This window comes from Clarias gariepinus, chromosome 18, assembly GCF_024256425.1.
Source record: "Clarias gariepinus isolate MV-2021 ecotype Netherlands chromosome 18, CGAR_prim_01v2, whole genome shotgun sequence".
Taxonomy (NCBI): Eukaryota; Metazoa; Chordata; class Actinopteri; order Siluriformes; family Clariidae; genus Clarias; species Clarias gariepinus.
Window position 1 is genome coordinate 11,634,291 of NC_071117.1, and position 23,906 is coordinate 11,658,196.

General features: G+C 39.0%; 1 protein-coding gene across 1 annotated transcript in view; it reads right to left on the minus strand.

Annotated features, from left to right (window-relative positions):
* dhrsx (dehydrogenase/reductase (SDR family) X-linked) overlaps positions 1-23,906 on the minus strand; it is a 47,128-nt gene extending 23,222 nt beyond the window's left edge. Inside the window, exons 1-3 of the mRNA XM_053477751.1 lie at positions 23,750-23,906; positions 18,339-18,446; positions 15,415-15,483 (exon numbers count right to left, since the gene is read on the minus strand). Of these exons, the coding sequence (XP_053333726.1) occupies positions 15,415-15,483; positions 18,339-18,446; positions 23,750-23,906 (334 nt within the window). The remainder of the gene's footprint in view (positions 1-15,414; positions 15,484-18,338; positions 18,447-23,749) is intronic.

The window sequence follows — 23,906 nt, forward strand, 5'->3', positions numbered from 1 at the left end:
CACGACCAACACGTGCGATTTGAATAACCTATATCAGTTAATCAGAAAGATTATGCCCACTTTTGCGTTTCTTTCATATCGATCTTATATTCTACTTTTTAATCAACTGTTTTTTTCTCATTCCTCATTAATTTTGTTCATTCTTGCATATAAAAATACTAATCTGAAACCCAAGACAGTTGTCGCTTAAAGACCCCAAATATTCAGAAACGTCCCCAAAAGTTTGCATTTCTGCAGGTTTCCATTTCCAGAAGTGATGACAATATTCTGTAATAACCTGCTTGCTCATCCTTTTCCTTTATTTCCTTTGAGCAGTGAAATTTTGTTATTCAGGGACAGAGTGGATGTAAATGTTTGCACTCATCAGTATAGGATTCCATCTTCTTTTATCTTCTTACATATTGCACATCAAATTAATTCTTTACCCTGACACAGTGTTTACGAAACCTGCTTAATACCCTGCATAGATCGAGATATTTGCGTAGGTAAGAAGGACCTTAACCACCACTTTATACCATCTGACGACTCCTCCTGCTCTGTGTCAAAGGGGAAAGAGAAATGCTTGTGTTGATCTGCCTCTGCTTGCCCCCTGTGTCAACTCTAATTAGTCATGTTGCTCGTTCCATCAGGCATGAGGAACCTTTGAGCTAATAACGGCAATGAAAGTTATTACACAATTACCACAGTGGACACGCCTCGATTGTCAAAGGCCACGCAGCGTCAAAGGCTATGACGAGGGTTAACAATGACTAAAGAGAGTGAGGAACACATCCGATTGCTGCCTCGGGAAAGAGGAAACTAATTTGTTTATATTATAACCAATTATTTCCAGATTCCATGCTTTATTTTTTTCATAATCCAAGAAATCAAGTGATGTAATATGTTTTTATTCCATGTTTACATATTGTAAATAGTGTAAATAATTTCCGGGTATTAACATTAAATTTCCAACCCTGATTGATCGAAAGGTGTTGCTTAACTTCCTATAACATTGCTACTGACTGTAATTTTGAGACATGTACAAGTCAAACCAGGAAAACAGAAGACATTATAGTTAAAACTCGGTTTAGTTCTCTATATAATCCCCTGCTACAATGATGCACTTATCCCAGTGTTTCACTAGTACTTGGATTTCATCAATGTACAAATTTTTCTTAGTACACCAATTCCATGATCAGACTGCCTGCTTTAAAATTGACACGCTGGCCTCCCAGGAACTCCTTTAATGGCCCAAACAGGTGAAAATGGCTTGGAGCAAGATCAGGACTGTATGGAGGATGTGGCAAAACCTCCCAGTCGAGTTTCTATGATGTGCAAGTGGTGTTGATGAATGATTGTGTTTACAGTTCACACAAGCAGACGCTTCTATTCCGCATGTAGGTGAAGAGTTGCCTATCATTTTTCAAATGTTTTCAAAATTTCAACAGAATTCCCAGTATAACTTTGACGGCCCTTGTATATGCTACACAGCAAAAAGAATTTCATTCAATTCTCAAGACTGATTGGTTAAAAGCTGTTGATTTAATTTTCTATGACAATACTACCGAATATATTATGCTTTTTCTAATACATTTAAGATTCTATTGTAACAACTTAGGCATTGTGTGGTCACTGTGGCACGTGAACGCATCAATGACTGTGTAAAATTGTTGACATGGTAAAATTTTCTGAAGGAGTCTTCACAATAAGTGCCACAGTCAGAGGCAAAGTTGAAAACTTTGCAAGCTAAATTCAGCACTGTTTTCTTTTGGTAAAAAAGACTTATTCGCTTAATTCGCTCTTTTCAGTCTGTTTAAACATACTGGATGAATGGCCTCAGCAAACTAGGATGTAAATTTAACAAGTTTAAATTAGGGGTAAAGCAGTCAAGATAGGAGACATGTTAGCTTGAATAGCTAATATTTGCTTGCTCCAGTAGCAAGCTACCCATTGCTGGCAGCAACTACTTAAAATTTATTTATTCATGTTGTGGTTACATACGTCTCAAAAAACTAGATCTTTACAAAGGACAGAAGTTGACAGCTGTTTGTGGCTGTGTTAACGTAGCTAGCTAAAAGCTAGCCCCTGCTGACACAAAACATACTACTTAGCTAGCTAGCACAGTTATCACCTCAAAAATGCTAAGTAAATTGGAAGTGTTTTTTTTTCCTTTTATTAAAAAAGTTTATTTAAGATGTGACTTATTCGCCGAAGGGTGGCGTCTTTGCCTCTTTTCAGTCTGTTCAAACATAATAGATGAATAGCCTCAGCAAACTAGGATGTAAATATAACAAGTTTAAATTAGGGGTTAAGCAGTCTTGACAGGAGACATGTTAGCTTGGATAGCTAGTATTTGCTTGCTCCAGTAGCAAGCTACACATTGCTGGCAGCAACTACTTAAAAATTTATTTTAGTTTTTTCAAATTAATGTTGTGGTTCAAAAAACTAGACCATAACAAAGGACAACTGCTTTTTGTGGCTGTGTTCACACAGCTAGCTAACAGCTAGCCCCTGCTGACACAAAACATACTACTTAGCTAGCTAGCTAGCTAGCACAGTAACTCAGAAACTTAAGATGAATGTGAAGTGTTTTTTTTTCTTTTATTACCAAGATGTGACTTTTTAGCTAATATAAATGCTGTAAACATGACATATAGTAACTCTTAGTCAGCTCTGCTGTCTGTAAGATAAATTTATAGGGACTTTTTAGGTTACACCCTAAAAACAACGCATTATTTAACTATTGAACTTGGCACGTTTTTTGTTTTTTTTTAAGTACACCCTTTCACCCCTTCAGTTATATTCAGATCATTACTGTAATTACCTTAGCTATTCATGTTATGCTAATTCTGGTATTTGGCAGGTTCGCTCCCCCTGACACTCTGCACAATAGCTGAGGAAAAACGAGGTCATTTATTACAAAGTGTGCGACGTGGCATGCCTCTAGACGCTAAGTGGATTATAGGTAGCTTTCGCCTGTAGCAGGACTCTGTGGACGACGAGATATGGAGGTTTGCTGGCAAATACAGCTGAAGAAAAAAAATGGGGGGGCGGGGGTCTGGGGGAGATTCGGTTTCATCACAGTAAAAAAAAAACAACAAAAAAAAACTGGCTTGTCTGAGGTGATTTATTTTCTGTCTACATGTAGGCTGATATGGCAGATCGGCTTTAAAGCTTAGATCCAAATAGGAGGTGGAATAAAAAGCTGCAGGATTTACATTAAATCTAATCAAATTGCAGCGAGTGTTCATGGGACAGACTTCAGCATCGTGCACCACCTGACCAGGATAAAGCGATTATTGAAATTAACTAAAGATAATAATTTAAATTTTAGATTAACATTTTTTTTAAGTTTAGTTAATATATACCAATTAAAAAACAATTATTTTATTGGATTTAAATAGACCCTCCACTCATGATTGTTTTTTTCTCTTTTTTTTCTACTTCCAAGGCTCAATTAGGTCAAAGTACAGTCCTGAAATATTGGCACTCTTTGAAAGAAGAGAACAAGCACAAATGAGTGTACAAAACGAAAGATTTTACTTCTGTCTCACATTTTGCACTACAAAAAAACAAGCATTTTAACAAAGTGAGGTCTGAGCTGAAGAAAGTATATTACAGGATCTTGGGAGACTGATTTTCTCTCAATTGCACTACTAATTTTGGGGCATTTAGATCATTTTACAACCAACCAAAAGTAGGCATAATTCAGTTAAATTTTTATCAGACTTGATACACTAATATACTAGACATTTACAGTGGTGTGAAAAACTATTTGCCCCCTTACTGATTTCTTATTCTTTTGCATGTTTGTCACACTTAAATGTTTCTGCTCATCAAAAACCGTTAACTATTAGTCAAAGATAACATAATTGAACACAAAATGAAGTGTTTAAATGAAGGTTTACGTTATTAAGGGAGAAAAAAAACTCAAAATCTACATGGCCCTGTGTGAAAAAGTGATTGCCCCCACTTGTTAAAAAAATAACTTAACTGTGGTTTATCACACCTGAGTTCAATTTCTGTAGTCACCCCCAGGCCTGATTACTGCCACACCTGTTTCAATCAAGAAATCACTTAAATAGGAGCAACCTGACACAGAGAAGTAGACCAAAAGCACCTCAAAAGCTAGACATCATGCCAAGATCCAAAGAAATTTAGGAACAAATGAGAACAAAAGTAATTGAGATCTATCAGTCTGGTAAAGGTTATAAAGCCATTTCTAAAGCTTTGGGACTTCAGCGAACCACAGTGAGAGCCATTATCCACAAATGGCAAAAACATGGAACAGTGGTGAACCTTCCCAGGAGTGGCCGGCCGACCAAAATTATCCCCAAGAGCGCAGAGACAACTCATCCGAGAGGCCATAAAAGACCCCAGGACAACATCTAAAGAACTGCAGGCCTCAGTGGCCTCAATTAAGGTCAGTGTTCACGACTCCACCATAAGAAAGAGACTGGGCAAAAACGGCCTGCATGGCAGATTTCCAAGGCGCAAACCACTTTTAAGCAAAAAGAACATTAAGGCTCGTCTCAATTTTGCTAAAAAACATCTCAATGATTGCCAAGACTTTTGGGAAAATACCTTGTGGACCGACCAGACAAAAGTTGAACTTTTTGGAAGGTGCGTGTCCCGTTACATCTGGCGTAAAAGTAACACAGCATTTCAGAAAAAGAACATCATACCAACAGTAAAATATGGTGGTGGTAGTGTGATGGTCTGGGGTTGTTTTGCTGCTTCAGGACTTGGAAGGCTTGCTGTGATAGATGGAACCATGAATTCTACTGTCTACCAAAAAATCCTGAAGGAGAATGTCTGGCCATCTGTTCGTCAACTCAAGCTGAAGCGATCTTGGGTGCTGCAGCAGGACAATGACCTAAAACACACCAGCAAATCCACCTCTGAATGGCTGAAGAAAAACAAAATGAAGACTTTGGAGTGGCCTAGGCAAAGTCCTGACCTGAATCCTATTGAGATGTTGTGGCATGACCTTAAAAAGGCGATTCATGCTAGAAAACCCTCAAATAAAGCTGAATTACAACAATTCTGCAAAGATGAGTGGGCCAAAATTCCTCCAGAGCGCTGTAAAAGACTCGTTCCAAGTTATCGCAAACGCTTGATTGCAGTTATTGCTGCTAAGGGTGGCCCAACCAGTTATTAGGTTCAGGGGGCAATTACTTTTTCACACAGGGCCATGTAGGTTTGGATTTTTTTTCTCCATAAATAATAAAAAACCATCATTTAAAAACTGCATTTTGTGTTTACTTGTGTTATCTTTGACTAATAGTTAAATGTGTTTGATGATCAGAAACATTTTGTGTGACAAACATGCAAAAGAATAAGAAATCAGGAAGGGGGCAAATAGTTTTTCACACCACTGTAAGTCAAAGTGGGACTTCTGATTTTGCAGAATAACATAAAAACTTCCTTTATTTCTGGGCCTTCTCGGAACTCCTTTAATGGGCAAGTGTGTGGAAATGGCTTGGAGTGAGGTCAAACCTTTACAAGGGATGTTGTAATAAATTAACTATTATCCATCGATTTTCAAGGAACAGGCATTCCGCTCTCTAAATGTTTACAGAAAACACTGCAGTTTATAACTCTCTCATAAAAGCTGTATATTTTCAGAATGTAAATTATTATGTGAATTTTAAGGATGTTCGTTTTTAGAAGAAGAGATTACATTAAATATTATGTAATATAATTCACTGATTCCTGAAGGCTTGTCTATGCTCTGAAGTTTTTTGTTCAACAATACGAGTCCAAATGTACCTCCATAACGACTCAATGCCAAATGAATACACTGCAATATTATTACAATAAATGAAAATCCATTCCCTCAGCCTATACTGTTCGGTCTTTGTAAAATCCTTACGAAAATAATTCTTGTACAATTAAAATTCAATCAGTCCAAACATGTCACATCTGAAAATGTTTTCATTTTTATCTTTCTCCCTGTCTCTCTGCCCACCTCGCTCTTATTCTCTTTCCGACTAAGACGACATTTTGCAGCGCAGTAAAACGACCTTGAATGTCCGCGAGCCAAACGTCATTCTCCTTCTTCTGCCCCGTCTGTCAGCAGTGATTGCAATTTATACATTAAATAAATGAACCATAACGCTCGCCAGCCAATCGTCAAGCACGCCTCGGACTATGTTAATTTTAATTTAGATCTGATGCTCTAATGCTAATTGTCTCCTTTCCGTCTTATTAAACGACTCAATATGTCACGTTACCTGTTTTGAAAGCTAAAATCAAAAGGGAGTGTCATTGCCCATATCTTTAAAAAAAGCACACCAAAAGTGACTGTTAAAAGTAACTTTTTTTATCGGAAGTCCTTAAAACCATCTAGATGTCTGTTTAAAACAAGAAAAACAACAGAACCAGTTGGGGCGTCCTTGCCCGAGGAGACAATACACTCCATGGTGCTGTTTAGCTAGTGGGAAGTCTGAGTTCTACTTCAGACTATTTCTATCAATCTACTTCATCTATTTCTAGAAAAGAAAGTGACTAAGAACAAAAAATATTTACTGGGCGCAGCAACAACACTGGAAAAATGCACACAGTAAACCAAGACCGTTACACTGTTTATAAATGGTTTAGATGTAACCCATGCATACCAGTGAACACTATTATCATATTACTATGATGTCTAATTAATTTGTTATACGCTGGTATTATAGACTCGTGCCTCGTATTAGCAGCATACAGCTGTTTGACTATTTATATTCACTGCTGTTCATAATAACATATCTGAAGTATCAGCTTGTAGACATCGTGCTCTGGGCCACGGCACGCACGGTTCCTGAGCCGACTACTCAACCGCATAATTAAACTAATTATAGTCACGCAATCACTGTAATTACCAAGCACATTACACTAATTGCCCTCTTTGCGGGGAAAGAGCGACTTCAATCTGGCAACCCTTCATTAGCTCAAAACGCTCACCCGCGTCCCAAACGCGCTCGATTATTCTACTTAGTAAAAGCGCTCGCTGACAGTCCATTAGCTGTTAATTAACACTTAATAAGCTGACTAGTATTCCAGGGTGAGGTTATAACTGCTTAATAAAGTTTAGTAGATTATACAATACGCAAACTCATACACTGAATGCGTGGCAGCTACTCCACACACCACGTGAGCGAGTATCAAATTAAAAATGGAGCAAAAACTTAACATAAAATGTTAATTTTTCCCTCAATGCCGTCTTTCCTTACTGCCTCCTCCATTCACATACTTATATGTACTTATGTATAATCCTCTTACTATTTGCCCAGGAATCCCACATGCACACGCAATTTGTGTGTCCCTTTTAAAGCCTCTCATCTTCTTCATTTTTTCCCAAGCAGCCAGAGAACACTTTCTCTCATCTCCAGGCTTTTCTTATCTCTCAAAGCTCGGTTCGACTTTGCTCCGGCAGTCTGAGAGAGAGATTTTGAGAGCCAATCCTAAACTGAGGCGGCAGCGTGTGTATGAAACTCGGTGTGAGAAGTTCTTATGTCTTGAGGAAGAAGAATCCAGATGTTCAAGCCTACAATTCTAAAATCTGAGATGAAGTGCTGGGCCTGACTAAATGCACTGTACATCCCTGATTGCTAAGGTATGTTCTTGTTAAGAAAGTAATAAACAAAACTATCTTGAAATGTTTTCTTTTAGGAAAACAATTAGTGATAGGAAGGTGTGACATGCACAACATGTCGTTAAGTGTTTTATCTTCTTGTACCACGTATCTATTAAACATTCCTAATGGTGACTATGGAATATCTGTGAAATAAATTAGTTCTTCTTGACACTTACGTTATAGCAGCTATAAAGTAAACTGTCACTGCTCTTCGCCTCTCTTCGTTTCTCCTTTTGCTTTCTTAGATAGCCTATTCCTTGAAAAGTAGGCAGTTCATCCATTTATGTTCTTCAGCTATTACTTATCCTGTACAGGGTCACAGGAAGCCTGGAGCCTATCCAAGGAAACTATGGGCAGAAGGCAGGGTACGCTCTGGACAGGGCGTCAGTCCATCGAAGGGTGCACACACTCACTCGCTCACACACTACAGGCAATTTGGGGACACCAATTAGCCTAATCTGCATGTCTTTGTAAGAGGAAACAGAGGTACCTAGAGGAAACCCACCAAGCATGGTGAGAACATTCAAATTCCACAGATACAGTGCCCGAGATTGGAACCAAACCCTCGCCCCTAGAGATGCTGAGCCTATTATGCTAATCAGTACACCACCGTGCCGCCATAATTAGCCAGTTATTGAACTTTATATTTCAGATATTCTAGAAAGGTTTTGATTGCAAGACTAGCTAATCAGCTTGATTTGTCTTGGATGGTGTCGATGATAAACAATACTGGGTATCGTTTCTGCTTCACGGCACCAGGATTCCAAGTTCTGGTTGGTGTGGTTCCTTTTAGGTTTTCTGGCTCCTTCACAGTCTCTCTCAAAAAAAACATGAGGGTGAACCACTTACTCACCGTCTATACTGTATTCAGGGTCGCAGGGACCTGGAGCCTATCCCAGAACGCATGGGGCACACGTTTTTTCACACACTATGGGAAATTTGGGGAATTTGGCAATGCCAATTAGCCTAACCTACATGTCTTTGGACTGTGGGAGGAAACCTAGAGTACCCCACCAAGCACGGGGAGAACATGCAAACTCCATGCATGCAGAGACGGGAATTGAGCCTGGCCGGGAATCGAACCCGGAGGTGCAAGGCGACAGTGCTAACCACTACACCACCATGCACCTTGAGGGTAAACCAGTTTTGTAAAAAAAATACAGGGTGTCCCCAAAAAATTGACACTATTTGAAATATGGTCTGAGAAACTACATGTCCTAGGCAAACAGAATATGAAAAACATGAAAAAGTAAAGATTTATTCGTCAGGATTCCACCAACATCTTTCAACGGATATAGATTTTATAACCAATTTCGCAAAGCTTGACAAATGTTCAATATGCGCACCACCTGTGACACGACACACGTCTGTACTCCAGCTCCTGCCAAACACGCTGTAGCATATCTTACATAACATTCTCCAGCGCCTCAATGATTCTCTGCTTGAGATCCGCTAGGCTTGTGGGAAGCGGGGGGATAAAGACCAGCCCTTTCACATAGCCCCATAGAGAAAAATCACAGGCTGTCAAGTCAGGTGAACGTGGTGGCCATTTCAACAGCACTTTCATTATTGCTTATCACGTCCAATCAATGGCACGTCCAATCCATCTTCATCATTTAACTTTCACACATCTCGTTAAAATTTGATATCATTTGAGCGAGAATTGGCCATGTTTTTAGACTATAAAAATGATGTCAAATTGTTTGGGACACCCTGTATAATGCCCTGCGATGGATTGGATGCCATGTCCCCATCACACACTTGGAAATTAGGACGATCTAAAAATGACTATGTGACCTCACACTGTGTTTTCCCCACTGATTATGGTCCGACAGGTTACCTCGTTATAAAGTAAATATATGGCCCAGCTTGTGGATCAGGACAATCAATTGCAAAAAACCCTGCTATCACTGCGAGTCTCATCAATCGTAGGGCAGGTGCCAGAGACAGTAATGAGAAGCCTTGATCTAGTCTGCCAGTGTGCCAGCTGGTGGGAGCTATGACTGGCATCCTGCCATTTCCCAACACCAAACAAAGACATCTTCTACCCTCGAAGTGCGCCAGCAGGATGCGCACGCTCGCCCACAAATACACACGCCACTGATGTGATACCCTTACGTGCGCGATGGTGCTTCTGCCTGGCAACGGGGAAGGCACAGGTGTGCCAACGTGGTGCCTTCGTCTTGAAAACAAGCCAGATTGGACAGAGAGCCAATCTCTCCATGGATGTGAAGGAGGGGGAGGAAGGAGAGAAGAAGGAGGAGGCTGCAGAGGAGGAGAAGACTGGACACTGGCAGATTGGTAAATTGAAGGAAGGATGGCTGTGATAAGATTTATCTCTCTCTTTCGGGGCAGGATGAGTGGAGTGGGAATCAATGCAAGGCATGAAATATAAAAGGGGATGAGGGGTTTATTACACTCCTCCTCCTCCTCGTGTCATGACTGCAGTGTCACGATCGGTATCTGATTAAAGGACAGGAGCGGATCATTCAAGGACGACCTTATATCCTTCTGTCATACCATAATATACGCGTTTGGAGCTTCGGAAGGTTTTAGCCACCCGACATGCGTTTTGTTTTCCTGATAAAACAAACGTGTGTGACTACGTCGCATCTTTGACACACAGCGTGTGATTGATACGAGTTGGGCCGCTGAAGTAATTGCAGCACAAGCAGGGGTCCTCATAGGCCATTTTCCAAAACACTGGCTTCACTGGGGCTCAGGGACAAAGCTGACTGTGCCGAGGTCTGTTCACTGCGTCAACGACCAGATGACTGCTAACAAACATACTCTTAACACACACACTGAATAAACACACGGTGGACGCCTAATTAATAAAAAAAAGAAGTATAATGGTATTCACCAGGAATGTATTGATGTATATAGTCTACAACCTTGACCTGACTTAAACAAATATTTAGGAATATGTGTAATATGGTCGACCAAAGTAGACAAAATTAAATATAAAATATATTATAAATATGTATTCTCATTATTATAAAACTCGACCATGAAAAAAATCACTAATTTATCTTCTTAAAATTCAACAGATGGCGCTGTACATTTTTTAATGAGTGTGCAACTAAATTCCATGCGAATGTGGGTACATCTATGTCTGTATATGCACCCATATATACACAGTACTGAAATGAAAAAAAAAAACAAACAATATTATCCTGTCATCTGTGAGTTTATTTCTCCTGAAAGAAACTAACACACACTACGAGCATGTTGATTTACCATGGTATGCGTAATGCAATTATTCGAAATGTGAGTGTGTGCACCGCCTCACTGTAGACAGGGTTCATATCATTTACATTGATTCTTAGCCCGGATTCCCAGAACTAAGGTCCCTTGCTGCACACTTGTGCAAAAAGCGACGATTTGCTCGTGTAATGCAGGAACGTTTTTTGACGGATCTTTGAAGCTGAACACACTCTTCTTTAACATTCCCCACAAGTAGGCATCAGGTGGTGTAAGATCGGAGGGGTGAGAAGGGTACGGGAAGGAACAGTTCTGCCACCTTTTTTAAACTCGATCCCCGAGCGGAAATAATACTCGACTATGGATAATTTTTCCTCCATTGGGAGACCCATTTCCAGCAACATAACTTCCTTTTCACTACTGTATATTTTGCTGTACGCATGCTCATTGTGTATGTCGTATCAGAAGTGTTCCAACAGTACTACGCAAGACTGAAGTCCCTCTGAGCCGAAGCAGTGAAAGGAAAAAAAACGTGATGAGAAACGAAAAATGTGGAAGCTATAACATAATGACAGAAGCTGTAATGTTACGTGTCACCCCACTTATTTCCAGCTACTTCTTCGTCACAAAGGCACTGTGATAGTATGGATCTGTTTGTTTGTGTGTGTCTCCAGCAGGATGCCCTCATTCAGTCACTCAGTGCTTTACACAGAGATATTTCTACAGTGCAGTCCTTTGGGGAGTGGCAAGAGCTTTAACGTGACATTATTTCTGTCACCAAACATCGCAGCATCTGATCACAGAGGTGCCAACATTGCTAAGAAGAAAATACTAGCAAGCAGAGAGAGAGAAAAAAAAAGACAAAGTGGGACTCCAGGAATTCTGGAGTATGTCACTAAACGAGATGGTAAAAAAATGAGATAGCTATCACATAGGAACCCATTTGACCATCTAGTTATTCATGTGGGGTTAGTTTAGTCGGAGTTTAGTCATGTCATGTCAACAATTAGATAGACACATTTCGCTACTCATCCAAACTGCTTTTTCAGTCTGAGAGACGTTGGTAAGTTCCACATATTTGTATCCTCCATGGACAAGGGTCCTCCCCTGTCTGAAAAGCCTCATTAGGTGAACAATGAAGCAGGTGAGAGCAGGAAGGAATGTTGATAGAGGAGGGAGGGAGTTGTTAAGAAAACACCAGCAATAGAGAGAGAGAGACTAGGGAGAATCATTAAGATGTAACGACCAGAGAGAGTAAGACCTTAGGTGTGACTTTTCTGGTGGACCTGTGAAGAGGACATGATCTTCCTGGGGATGAATGAAAGGGCAGCATGAAAAATAGCAGACAGGTTGTGCCTCCACCTCTGTTGAGAGAAGGATTTTCCTCTTGCACACAGATGTCCTCTTTTACACCTCTCTTAAACCATCTAGACTCTCTGTCCAAGATTTGCACATGATCATCCTCAAATGACCTTCCCAATGTAGAGCTCTGAACACTTTTCACTGCACTGGATCGCATACATTATATTGCTCTTCTGAAGGTTTCGTGTCCATTTTTTATGGTGTGGGCGAGTCTCTGTGTTATTGTTTTGGTGGGTTTAAGTGATTAAGGAGATGACATCGTAATCGGCAAGAATTTAGCCGACAGTCCCAGTCCCAGCATGCGACTCCTGCAAGCCGTGGTGGATTAAGGCATAGGTTCCCAACACTTGTCTTACATCCTGTTAATTAGCTGGCAAGTTAAATCAGATGTGTTGGAAGCTGGAAAACCCCAAATTACTCAGGACAGGGGTTATCCAGGACCAGAGTTGGAACCTACTCGTTTAAGGCATAACATTTTTTTTTCTCCAAAAAGGAAAAAAAAAAAAGTTGTCTCCTAATGTATGTTGTCTCCATACATTCATTGCCCACATTACTGCTGCACCATCATCACACTAACAAAATATTTCCAATGTCTTTTATATATAAATGTATTCAAATCGTAGTTGCTGTGGATCCAGAGCCAATGAGCACATGGTGGGACCTGCACTTCATGGGACACCAGTCCAACACACAACACATTCAAACTCTCATTCACAAATAGGGTAAACTTAGAGCAGATATTCCAACCAGAAACTTATTGTTGGAAGGTCTGTGAACAACTTTAGGATCAAATCCGGGATCCTAGCCACCAAACCAACAAGCCACCCAGGAAACATACTTACAAAACCAAAGTGGAACTCATTTAAATTGAAAATGACTGATGTTGGAGTGCAGCTCCTGAAAGCCATATACTGTAGAGCTATACCACTGGTGAATTTGTGCATACCATTGGTTATTTTCCAAACCTATGCAGTCTCATGACTTGTGTACACTCACAGATTCTTAAACTGATTCAGTGGGCTTGGCTTCTCAGTGAATATGAAGAATACTTGCAACCACTATGGACTTTGTGGTGAAGAGGCCTAGAGTTACTCTTGATAGCTTTACTTGGGCAAATGAAACAGTCTGGCCAACAACAAGGAAGTGGGAATCGTGATGGTTGGCTTCTAAACGGGTATGGGGGCTGGAATAGACTCTCTATGCCCACTGTTAATCAGACTGCCTCTTCCTGTGGAAGTAGGAAGTTCTTGGAGATTTTTTTAAAAAACATGCCAGGTTCTGGCAAATGGTTTTGAATTTTCCTAAATTTAACTGGAAAGAAGCAGGTGGGATGGTGTCACACTGGGTATTATTTATGCTTCATGGTACCAGGATTGCCAGCTGTGGTTTACAGTGTCCATGTGGTTTCTTCTGGTTATTCAAAGATCATTGATGAGGAACCAATGTAGTCTTCCTCTTTTAAATTTGTAGCATACTGTACCTCAAGGTTTAAATCTCAAGCTAAAAAAGCTGAGGGGGCAGGGGTAGCTCAGTGGTGTAGGTATTGGACTACTGATTGAAAGGTCCCAGGTTTAAACCCCAGCACCACCAAGTTGGGACTGCTGGGCAATTGAGTAAACTTTACCCTTAATTGCTCAGAGGTATAATGAGACAAACTGTAAATAGCTTTAGATGAACATTGCCATAAACATAAAGATTAAACGTTGGTTCTACATTGCCTGTGTTTGCTTACATAGATTTTTGACTGGTCATTACCAAAGTTGGTGGGAATTTGCTTGTTTAACATCAACATCAAAGTTCCTTTCCGGCTCTAGTACTTTCTTTGGTTGAGTCATGGTCCCTTGAACACAGACCGCACTTAGTCCCAGTGTCAATGTCAGACCTAAGATTTCCACTTCTATAATTACTTCTGATAAACAAAGCTAAGGATCTGACTTTGCAGTTCTCCTTTTTGCCATATCACAAACGTTTTGCCAGAGGACATAGTTGTCCATTCAACTGCAAGAGCTGCATACAAATCATCTTCGTGCAAGGTCATCCCAATCTATATCAGTGCCTGACAAGTAGCCACAAGGGTTATAAAACACTCTATTCGCTATGTGACTCTGACTCTTTTCCTTTGGGAAATTTTGTTTATGCTCACATCACGTAGCAGCTAGTTACAAAAAAGTAGTGCTCAGAATCTCACTCCGTGTGAAACTCAGTGCCAATTTCTACAGTAGCATTCTTTTGGTCAACTTTTACAGATTATAATAACAGATGTGCATAATCAAAATTTGATTATTTCAAATAAGGAATATTTTTTAGGAATTATCCTGCAGCCATAATCATAGCTGAATCTGACGTGTAAGATCAGCAAACACACTCGACCCTGCAGAGATCACCCATTGCTACGTGCACCATTAAGACTGATGCTAATCCCTGTATATAATTACAGTAGAGGAGAAACATTAGCATGTCCCACCTCTGCGCCTCTCTCTCTAATGAATCGCATCCCTTTGTAAAAGTGACGGAGTGGCTCCCGCTGCCAGTTTAAGCACTGTTTCCCGCTACAGGTGGTTTCACCTGACTGAGTGACATCATTAGCCTGTCGCCGAGTGCCTTTGTGATGGATTGCACAGAACACAGGGGAGGCAACACACACATACACACATATACACGCAAGAAGACAGCAGCTGTCTCCGGATCTGCCGTGTCATATGCAAACAAGTTCATTTCTTGTTTAGTTCGAGCTCGTCACACTGAGATTAAGGACCGAAGGCTCTATTTCACTCTCTAGGGCTGGTTTGGAGGAATCAGTGGCATGTCGAGGTGCTGACAGTAAATCAGTACGACGAAAGAAGGTGGAAGGGTGAGAGTTTAAAGCAGAGATAAGGGAAAGTCGTCATCCATATCGCATCTGCATGACAACGTGTCTGACCGCAGGACAGCGTTCCTCAGCGCCTGCGCATTTATCAGCTGTCTTACTCCCGTTGTCTGTCACGCAGACACAATCTTCCTGCCTCCTGCTACTTCTATCTTCCTCATTTACTTCTTTTCGCAGGAAATACATCAAACGTGGTTCCCCGGTGCGTTCGAAAGCAAAACAGCTCCAACAAATTGTGACAGCATGATAGCCGAGAATAATCTCAAAGCAAGTTTTATTCGGGAAAAAAAATCCTTTCATGTTTCCGAGACGCAGAGAAATTTATGCGGTTTGTGCTCATTCCCACCGAGCGCAGAGTCTGACCTGAACCGTGTGAACATACCTTTCCTGTGTCCGCTCTCCTTTTGGATTTTCTTCACCGCAATGAGACCCTCCTCCTCCTCATTTCCAGCTGGAAATATGAAAAAGAATACACATTTCCAAGTTAATACCAACCTATCCAAAGGGAAATATATATATATATTTTTTTAAATCACAAAACACTACTATTTGATTTGATTTTAAAATACCCATTCACTAATGAAATAATTATTATGAAGTTGAATAAATAAATAATATTATTTAAAAAAATGGAAATGGTGATAAAAAACAAGTTAATGCAAAACAAACAAACAAACTGAAAAATGCTATAATTTTATTTAATTAAAATACTCAAGTACTAATAAAATATTTGTAATAAATAAATAAATAAATGAATATATATATACAGTATATATTTTTTTATTAAAATGTTTTTTTATGTTTAAAAAATGTAAAGGATCAAAACACACATTTTCCAAATATAAAAATACTTTAAATAACAAAAAGCAAAATTTCTTACACAAAAATGCTCAAATTACATAAATTCTTACAAGATGAAAGCAAAAAAGTCTAAACAAACATACAAACAAGTAATTTAAATAATAATAAATAAATAATAACTAATAATAAATTAATTATGTTTTTTCTTTAAACCCGTAAATTATTATGATGTAATGAATGTATGTTATATTCAGTGGCGTTTTTGTTAAAATGGACATTACTTTAGAATTATACCTACAGAAAGGACGAGGATGAGGCTGGTAAATCTTCATCAGTTTGCCTCAGAAATGTAAAGTTTGAAACAAGTTTGACAGCCAGTAATACTTATTTACCTCTGGTTTTTGTACTGTTTTAAATATTTCAAGAATTTTTTCCCCTGTTTTTTAACCCTTTATGGTGAGAGTTTTTGTTTTTTGCTAAAGTCCCAAAGACATTAACATAAAGAGTGTACTTCCTGTTGCTAAGAATATGACATGAACATGAAAATCTGCAGTGCAGCTCTCTTTCTCTCTCTCTCTCTCTCTCACTCTCTCTGAATTTAAATGAACAGGTGAGAAGAGAAAATAAATAGTTCATGCACAGGCTCTTGTCACTGTATTTCTACAGTCGTTTATCCCCAGGGGACCGAAATCTACTCTCGCGCTGAGTGAAAAGTAAAAATGGAGAAAACAAAAACAGAGAAAAGCATTCACAGCTATAAAGTCTTTTTTTCAACTGCTTTTTTATTGTCTCTCTTTATATAAAACAACTGACATATATGCAAAAAAACTAACAAAAAACAAAACTGAAGCTTAACTTCCAAACTTAAAACTTAACTAAAAGGTGGTACATTTGCAGTACCATATCGATCTGCAATGACTGGCACTGTCCACTCCGTGAGCAGGTCTAAATGAAACCAACTGGCTCGACACCCAAAATAAACACAGAATCCTTTTCAAGGCAAAGCCTTTGATTTAACAATCAGCTGCTATTTGTGAAATTAGTCTGTTTACAAGATAAAGGAATTCTGACATATATGGAGTGTTCAAGTCAAACCAGGACTCGTGATGAAATTTCTCATGAATAAAGGTGTAAAAGCGAATAAGCACAGTACAGTGATGAGACTCTCAGCTGCAGTAAAACATCTAAACGGTGCAAACATTTTTTTAAAAACCCCGAAAGTCTGTGAATGACGATCCATGGCTAATTTAGCGCAGAGCCCACTGCCATTGTTCCTATGAACATTCAGCGAGTGGAACGCCTGATCCTTGAAAATGATGGATAACTTGTCACGTACTTGGGGATGAGACACATCTGTCTGTCTGAACTGAACACACAATCGTTTACTAACACCACTTGCACAATACAGGAACTCGGCTGGGAATTATTGCTACATTCCCAGTACAGTCATGACCTCAATTCAAGACATTTCTGCATGCACTGAAAGGAGTTCCTGGGAGGCCAGCCTTTCAGACGGAAGCAGGTAGTCCGATACGGAAAAAAAACTTTCACTGGGATAAGGACCTTAGTGTAGCAGGGGATTATATAGAGAGAAATAAAGGGTATTTTTACTCTCAGAATTGTGTTCAGCTATTCTGCGCAAAAAAAAATAAAAAATAAAAAGTATGGCTTAAACGCCCTTTATACACGTTGGGCCACAGTAAAGTAGCCCACCTCCGGCAATAAAATGAATAGATACATTTTCTTATATATAATTGCATTATTATAATTATATATTTATTCGATTTTTTTATTATTTTATTTAAAATTATTATTATTATTATTTAATACTGTAAAACTATTATAACAGTAACAAATCACAATACATTCTAAACAAGTGCAAATCGGTAATGAAAACACGTTAAGAGAAGACTTAAGTCATGACCTTAAAAAAAAACATTTTAAATTGATATTATGTTTTTTATGTTAATTTCTCAACGCATGTCATTCTGTTTAATGAGTCTGACATAAAGCTATTATTATTTACCATTAATAATTGTTGTTCAACTCACAAGTATGTTGATACATGAATATTTTTTCATGTTTTACAATAAGCTTAACATTTTTCTGCATATCATCATGCTAACATCAGTTCATGCTTTATCCTGAGGTTTGTGAATGAATTCTTTCCTTCGGGTTGTAAAAATAGCTGGTGTTCCTCAGGTAAACATTTAACTTCAAAGCTTATCAGAAATAATTTAACTTTACATCTATATACAGTACTTCCAGGTTTTTTTGTAAAAAAAAAAAAAAAAAAAAAAAAACCTTATTAGATATGTTTCTGACGACTGTCTACCATAAAGTCCCCGTGCAAGTTGTTACTATAGACAGGGTTCCGTTCTATTTGTTAAAATTACGAAGCAGAAGGCAGACGCTGCAGCGCGGAGTGGAAAGGGCATGTCCTCGGCACACGCCGGGGTGATGTGATGTGAGAGACTGTGAGACTGAACAAATGTGATGTGTTACCGATGACCACATGCGTGCCCAGGCTCGCCAGGTGCCGAGAAGTTTCATAGCCCATTCCTTTGGCTCCTCCCGTCACTATGGCAACCCTCCCGTTCTGTCTGGGTAACACTGATCCGGGGGAAGAAAAGAAAACAGGATTTTAAAATATATATATTAAAGGGGAACAAAAGCTTCCCGATGAAGGACATGGTGTCCATCTCACTGGGACGCCTGAAAAGGAATTGAAAAGTGTGTGTGTGTGTCTAACATTGCGTCATTAAACAGAATAATTCAGCAGGCATCATCTTAATGAGATTTTAGGGTCAAGCTAGAAACAGTAGCTGGAGCCGGGATGTACCGCCAGCAGCGCGGAATAAAGTTTGTGACACCGAGATCCTGATTAGAATTTTGATGCTTTGTACTGAAACTGAATATTAACTTTTTTTCAAAGTTAAGTTAAATCCAAGTGCTTAAAAGTGTATGTACTGTATATGCTTCACTATTCGGTTTCAATCTAACAAGATAAAAGTCTGATGTAAATTCCACTACTAGCTTGACGAATATTAAATACTATACCAGAGAAATGTATTAAACGAGCACAGGTTTTTCCAGGAAATGCTCAGGTGATGTTCTTTGATGTATGAGTGAAAAGTTAAAATCGAGAAAAAAAAGCAGAGAAAGGCATTCAGAGTTATGACAGCTATACATTGTCTGTCCCTCACCTGCAACATATGGAAAATAGCTGAGGCTTAACTTCCAAACTGAAAACTTAACTGAAGTGTGATACAATATCCATGCAGTACAATATGGATTAACTACGGCTAGGCTAACACTGTCCAGTCCATGACCAGGTCTATATGAAACCATCGTGTGACACCAAAAACAAAACAAAACATTAAATCCTTTTCAAGACTAAGCCTTTGTTTTAACAGTTTGTGCAATTAGCTTGTTCACAAGAAGAAGGAAAATATGGGGCCGTTCAAGTAAAACCGGGACTTGTGGTAATATTTCTCATAAATGAAGGCGTAAAAAAAACTAACGGAAGACTTCAGGCACAGTAAAGTGATGAGACTCAGTAAAACATTTGAATGGTGCAAACGTTTTAAAGAATCACATATGACAAACCTTTAAAACTTAACTTGAATTTTTTTTTTTCAATTATTTAATGAATAAAGACATTTTGAAAAATGACATTTCGAATGAATTTCCAACTTTCCTGACTGGTGTATGAATCAGGAACGAATGTTTGATTAAAAAGTCACATTGTGATTATTTTGAGATGTATTAGGATTATAATTTTAAGCTGCAATATTTAACTATTAAAATGTACCATTTAGTGGTCAAACTTATTTAAGAAGACTTCTGGTCTTAAGTGTTTATTATTACTTTCTCATAGGTATGCACGATTTAATAAAATAATAATAATTATAATTATAAGAATTTTTTAAAGTATATACTGTATATATATTTTTTATTTATTTATTACCATTTTGATTTAAGCTGGGATATGTAACTCTCCACCTTTTTTTTATTCACACGTATTTACAGCAAATAACAGCACAAATTGTCGCATTAAGAAGAATATTCACTGACCACCTTAAAATATTTAAGAAAATAAATAATTACTTAAATTATGGACAAACTCTTTCTAAACTCTTGACTATGCACCTGTAATAAATTACAGCCATTTGCTATTAAATAATTGCACAAGTGTGCATGTTCTCTCTGTGCTTGAGGGGTTTCCTCCGGGTACTCCAGTTTCCTTCCACAGTCCAAGACATTCATTTTAGCCTAACTGGTGTTTCCAAACTGCCCATAGTGTAAATGAGTGTGTGATGGTGTGGTGTGTGTGTGTGTGTGTGTGTGTGTGTATGCGTGCCCTGAGATGGATTGGCACCGTGTCCTAGGCGTACCCCTCTATGTGCCCGGAGTTTACTGGGATAGGCTCCGAACATCCTGTGACCCTGTACAGGATAAGCAATATAGAAGATAAATGAACAACTGTGCAGCACTAGTTTTAACTCCTTCACAACATGGCCGCCGTAACCTTCGCTAAGTATCATGTGACATCATCTGTGATATTCTTGTCTCTTCGAAGTTTCCGACCATTTGGCACGATGCCTACAAGTGCTTCATATTAATTATTTATATTAATATTCACAAGGCACAAAATTACCCTTTCTGGTAACCAAAAACACACACACGCCACTAGTTTAAGACTAACAATCCACTTATGAATGAGGTTTATGATTATACAGTTTTAGCTTTGTTACTTCAGGCAAAAGTCCACATGAATTACTGACTTCATTACTCCATGATACATTCATGCAGTTTTTTCATACTGTACATCTTCTATATCGCTTATCCTGCGTACAGGTTCACAAGGGGCCTGGAGCCTATCCTAGGAGACTTTGGCCACAAGGTGGGATACACCCTGCACAGACACTATGAGCAATTTGGGAATGTCAATTATTTTACTGAGGGAGGAAACCAGAGTACACTGAGGAAACCCACCAAACACAAGGAGAACATGCACACAGACCGGAGGTGGGAATCGAACCCCCACTATCTATTTGTTATTAAGATAGGATAAGATAAGATATTTATTAAAATAAAATAAGATTTCCCTCAGGATAAATAAAGATTTATCTTACCTTATTTTATTAAAATTGCATTACATGTTCACTAATAACTGGTAACATCACAAATTAGCCACAAGCTTTCAAACAAATCAATAACAATTTTTTTTTTATAAGTAAGTTACATTACAGCAGCTGTAAATATTAACTTAAAGGCATTTTTACCTTTATTAAAGTTAATGGGGGTTTAAAAAGTGGTTAAATTTGTTACCGACAAAAAATAAATAAATAAATAAATAAATAATAATAATAAAATATATATACACATATATGTGTGTGTGTTATGTGTGTGTGTGTGTGTGAAGACTCTCCTATGGTGGAAAACTCCTCATAAAAAGTGCTGACACTGCTGATTAATTTCATACTGTAAATGTCCTAACTGAAAATGAATTTTTTTTCTAACTAATTTTTTATTATTAGATGACATCTAGTCAATGATTTGTTGAAATAATAATGATGTATTGGATTTCAATTCCAGCACCTATAAGTTTCTATTACAGAAAATCGGTCGACACCTTCTGACTGATCAGATGCAAGAATTGTGATATAAACACAGTTAAGCCCTCAGTTCAGAGCCAGACAAGTATGCAACACAAATAACACCGTGTCCCCGGTCCTTAGGGACGTTTCATCAGCACGGCAAGTCTAAACTCGATTTAAAGAGTGATCTATTGTTCAGTGATAATTGGATATGTCACTATGAGTGTGTGGGTGTTCATCAGAAGAACGAATTGGTCGACTGTATACCGTAACATCTACGCAAAGCATTCTGCGCTGCCCCATCCAAGCGCTTTGACCAGCTAGTTAAGCTTTTCTCTTTTTCTGACTAATGTGTGCGAACAAGAACCCTTTTTTTGTGTAATCCCCTACATGCCACATATCCCTGATCAGTTTCTTTGGCTTTAGTCTCCATCATAACTCCTCTTAGTGAAAGAAAGCCATTTGTTCCTTCAGAGACTTAGTCAGCTTAACTGCATATTTCTTCAGGATCTGGGTCAGAGTTTGTGTTTGCAGCAATGAGTATACGTCTATGACGCGGCTTTTCCTTTTACCCTAGATATTGGGCCAAAACTTATTTTCATATTGTCTGACCTTCATTCGCTGTAGAGCTTTAGAGAGAAGAAAGAAACAATGCAGGACAAATGTACATTGGAGTAAAACATGATGTCAAGGTATCATGAGACAAACTTAAGTATAAGAAAAAGAAACAGATAACCCTGAGAAAGCCCCACACAATGGCTTAGTTCACATTACAAGCCATGTTGTTAAACTAGGGTTCTTTAAATCGGATCGGATTTGAATTTGATTTGTCTTGACACCGACTCCGATCATGTGGACATGTCTGTATACGTCTGCCATACATCTTTGCCTGCACCATCTGGGTCATGTTTGTGCAACCACGCATTTATTTCTGGATGACAGGAAGCAGTCAGTTGTCTGTTTTTGTTGATGCCCAGGAAAAAAAAGAGAAGAAAGCCAGACTGACGTTGGCGAGATTTGTGGGGGAAAAAATAAAAGTAACTTTTTTTAATATCCAAGATAGAAGGGCCTGGGACCTTGCACCTCCAGGGTCCGGGTTCGAATCCCGGCCAGGCTCGAGCACAGGGAGAACATGCAAACTCCATGCACACAGAGACAGTCTGTGTGCATGGAGTTTGCATGTTCTCCCCATGCTTGTTGGGCTTCCTCCGGGTACTTCGGTTTCCTCCCACAGTCCAAAGACATGCAGGTTAGGCTAATTGGTGTTCCCGAATTGCCCGTAGTGTGTTAGTGTGTATGTGTGTGTGTATGTGCGTGTGCCCTGCGATGGATTGGCACCCTGTCCAGGGTGTACCCCGCCTTGTGCCCTAAGCCTAATGGGATAGACTCCAGGTCCCCGCGTCCCTAAATACAGGATAAAGCGGTATAGAAGATGAGTGAGTGAGATCCCAGGGTCAGACAGGATACAGCGCCCATGGAGCAGATTAAGGTCTCAACAGTGGCAACTTGACGACGCTGGGGTTAGGCCTTCTGATCAGCAACCCAGAGCCTTAACCGTTAAGAGTCAACCAAAAGTAGAAGTGACTCAGATCTGATCTGAAAAACATCACATTTGTGCACACAGACACCCTAAAATCAGATATATTTCAAATTAAAGCAGTAAAAATAAAAAAATCTGATGAGTCGTTTCAGTGTGGTGATGTAAACGTACAGTAACCTTATTGTACTGATATTTATTCTGCACTGAACGTTGTCCTGAGGTCTGATCTCTGATTGGTCACCTCGTACCAAGACATGATGTCCTATTCACCACTTGGCAAACGGGTCGAAGTCCAAAAGGTGTCTCACTTAGCATGTGCCATATCCTGATCAGCCTGTTATTAGGTCTAAGATTGGGTTTGTAATCACTGATACACACCAGTACAGTCATACATTTATTTACTTACTTATAATCCACCTGATTTAATCTAATATATATTATTAGATATAATATATAATATATATTATATAAATGTCATTTTCATGCATCAGATTATAAACCACAATATACTGTATAAAATGGAATGATATAAAAAATACATAATCTGAAAAATTTTATTATATTATTATCCCAATATTAACATGTATATCAATATATAACGTACAGTTATATATAGCCTGGAACAAACAAATAAACAAACAAACAAACCACGTGACAAATAAGTAACTGTAGTTTGGAACTTTGGTCTCAGTAAGAAGTAAAGTGTTAAACTTTAGTAAAACTGAAACACACACACACACACACACACACTCCGGGTGTCGCGGCGCTCTGACCTGGTAGAGTGAAGGCTTTATGAAACAGCTGGTACACTAACACTCTCACTCCGATCACATACAGCCTGATCACCGGCACGATGAGCGCGAGCAGCCACCACATCGCGCCGCGGGACCGTGTCTCACTGTTTACAGTCCGACCTGCAGCCGGCTCCAT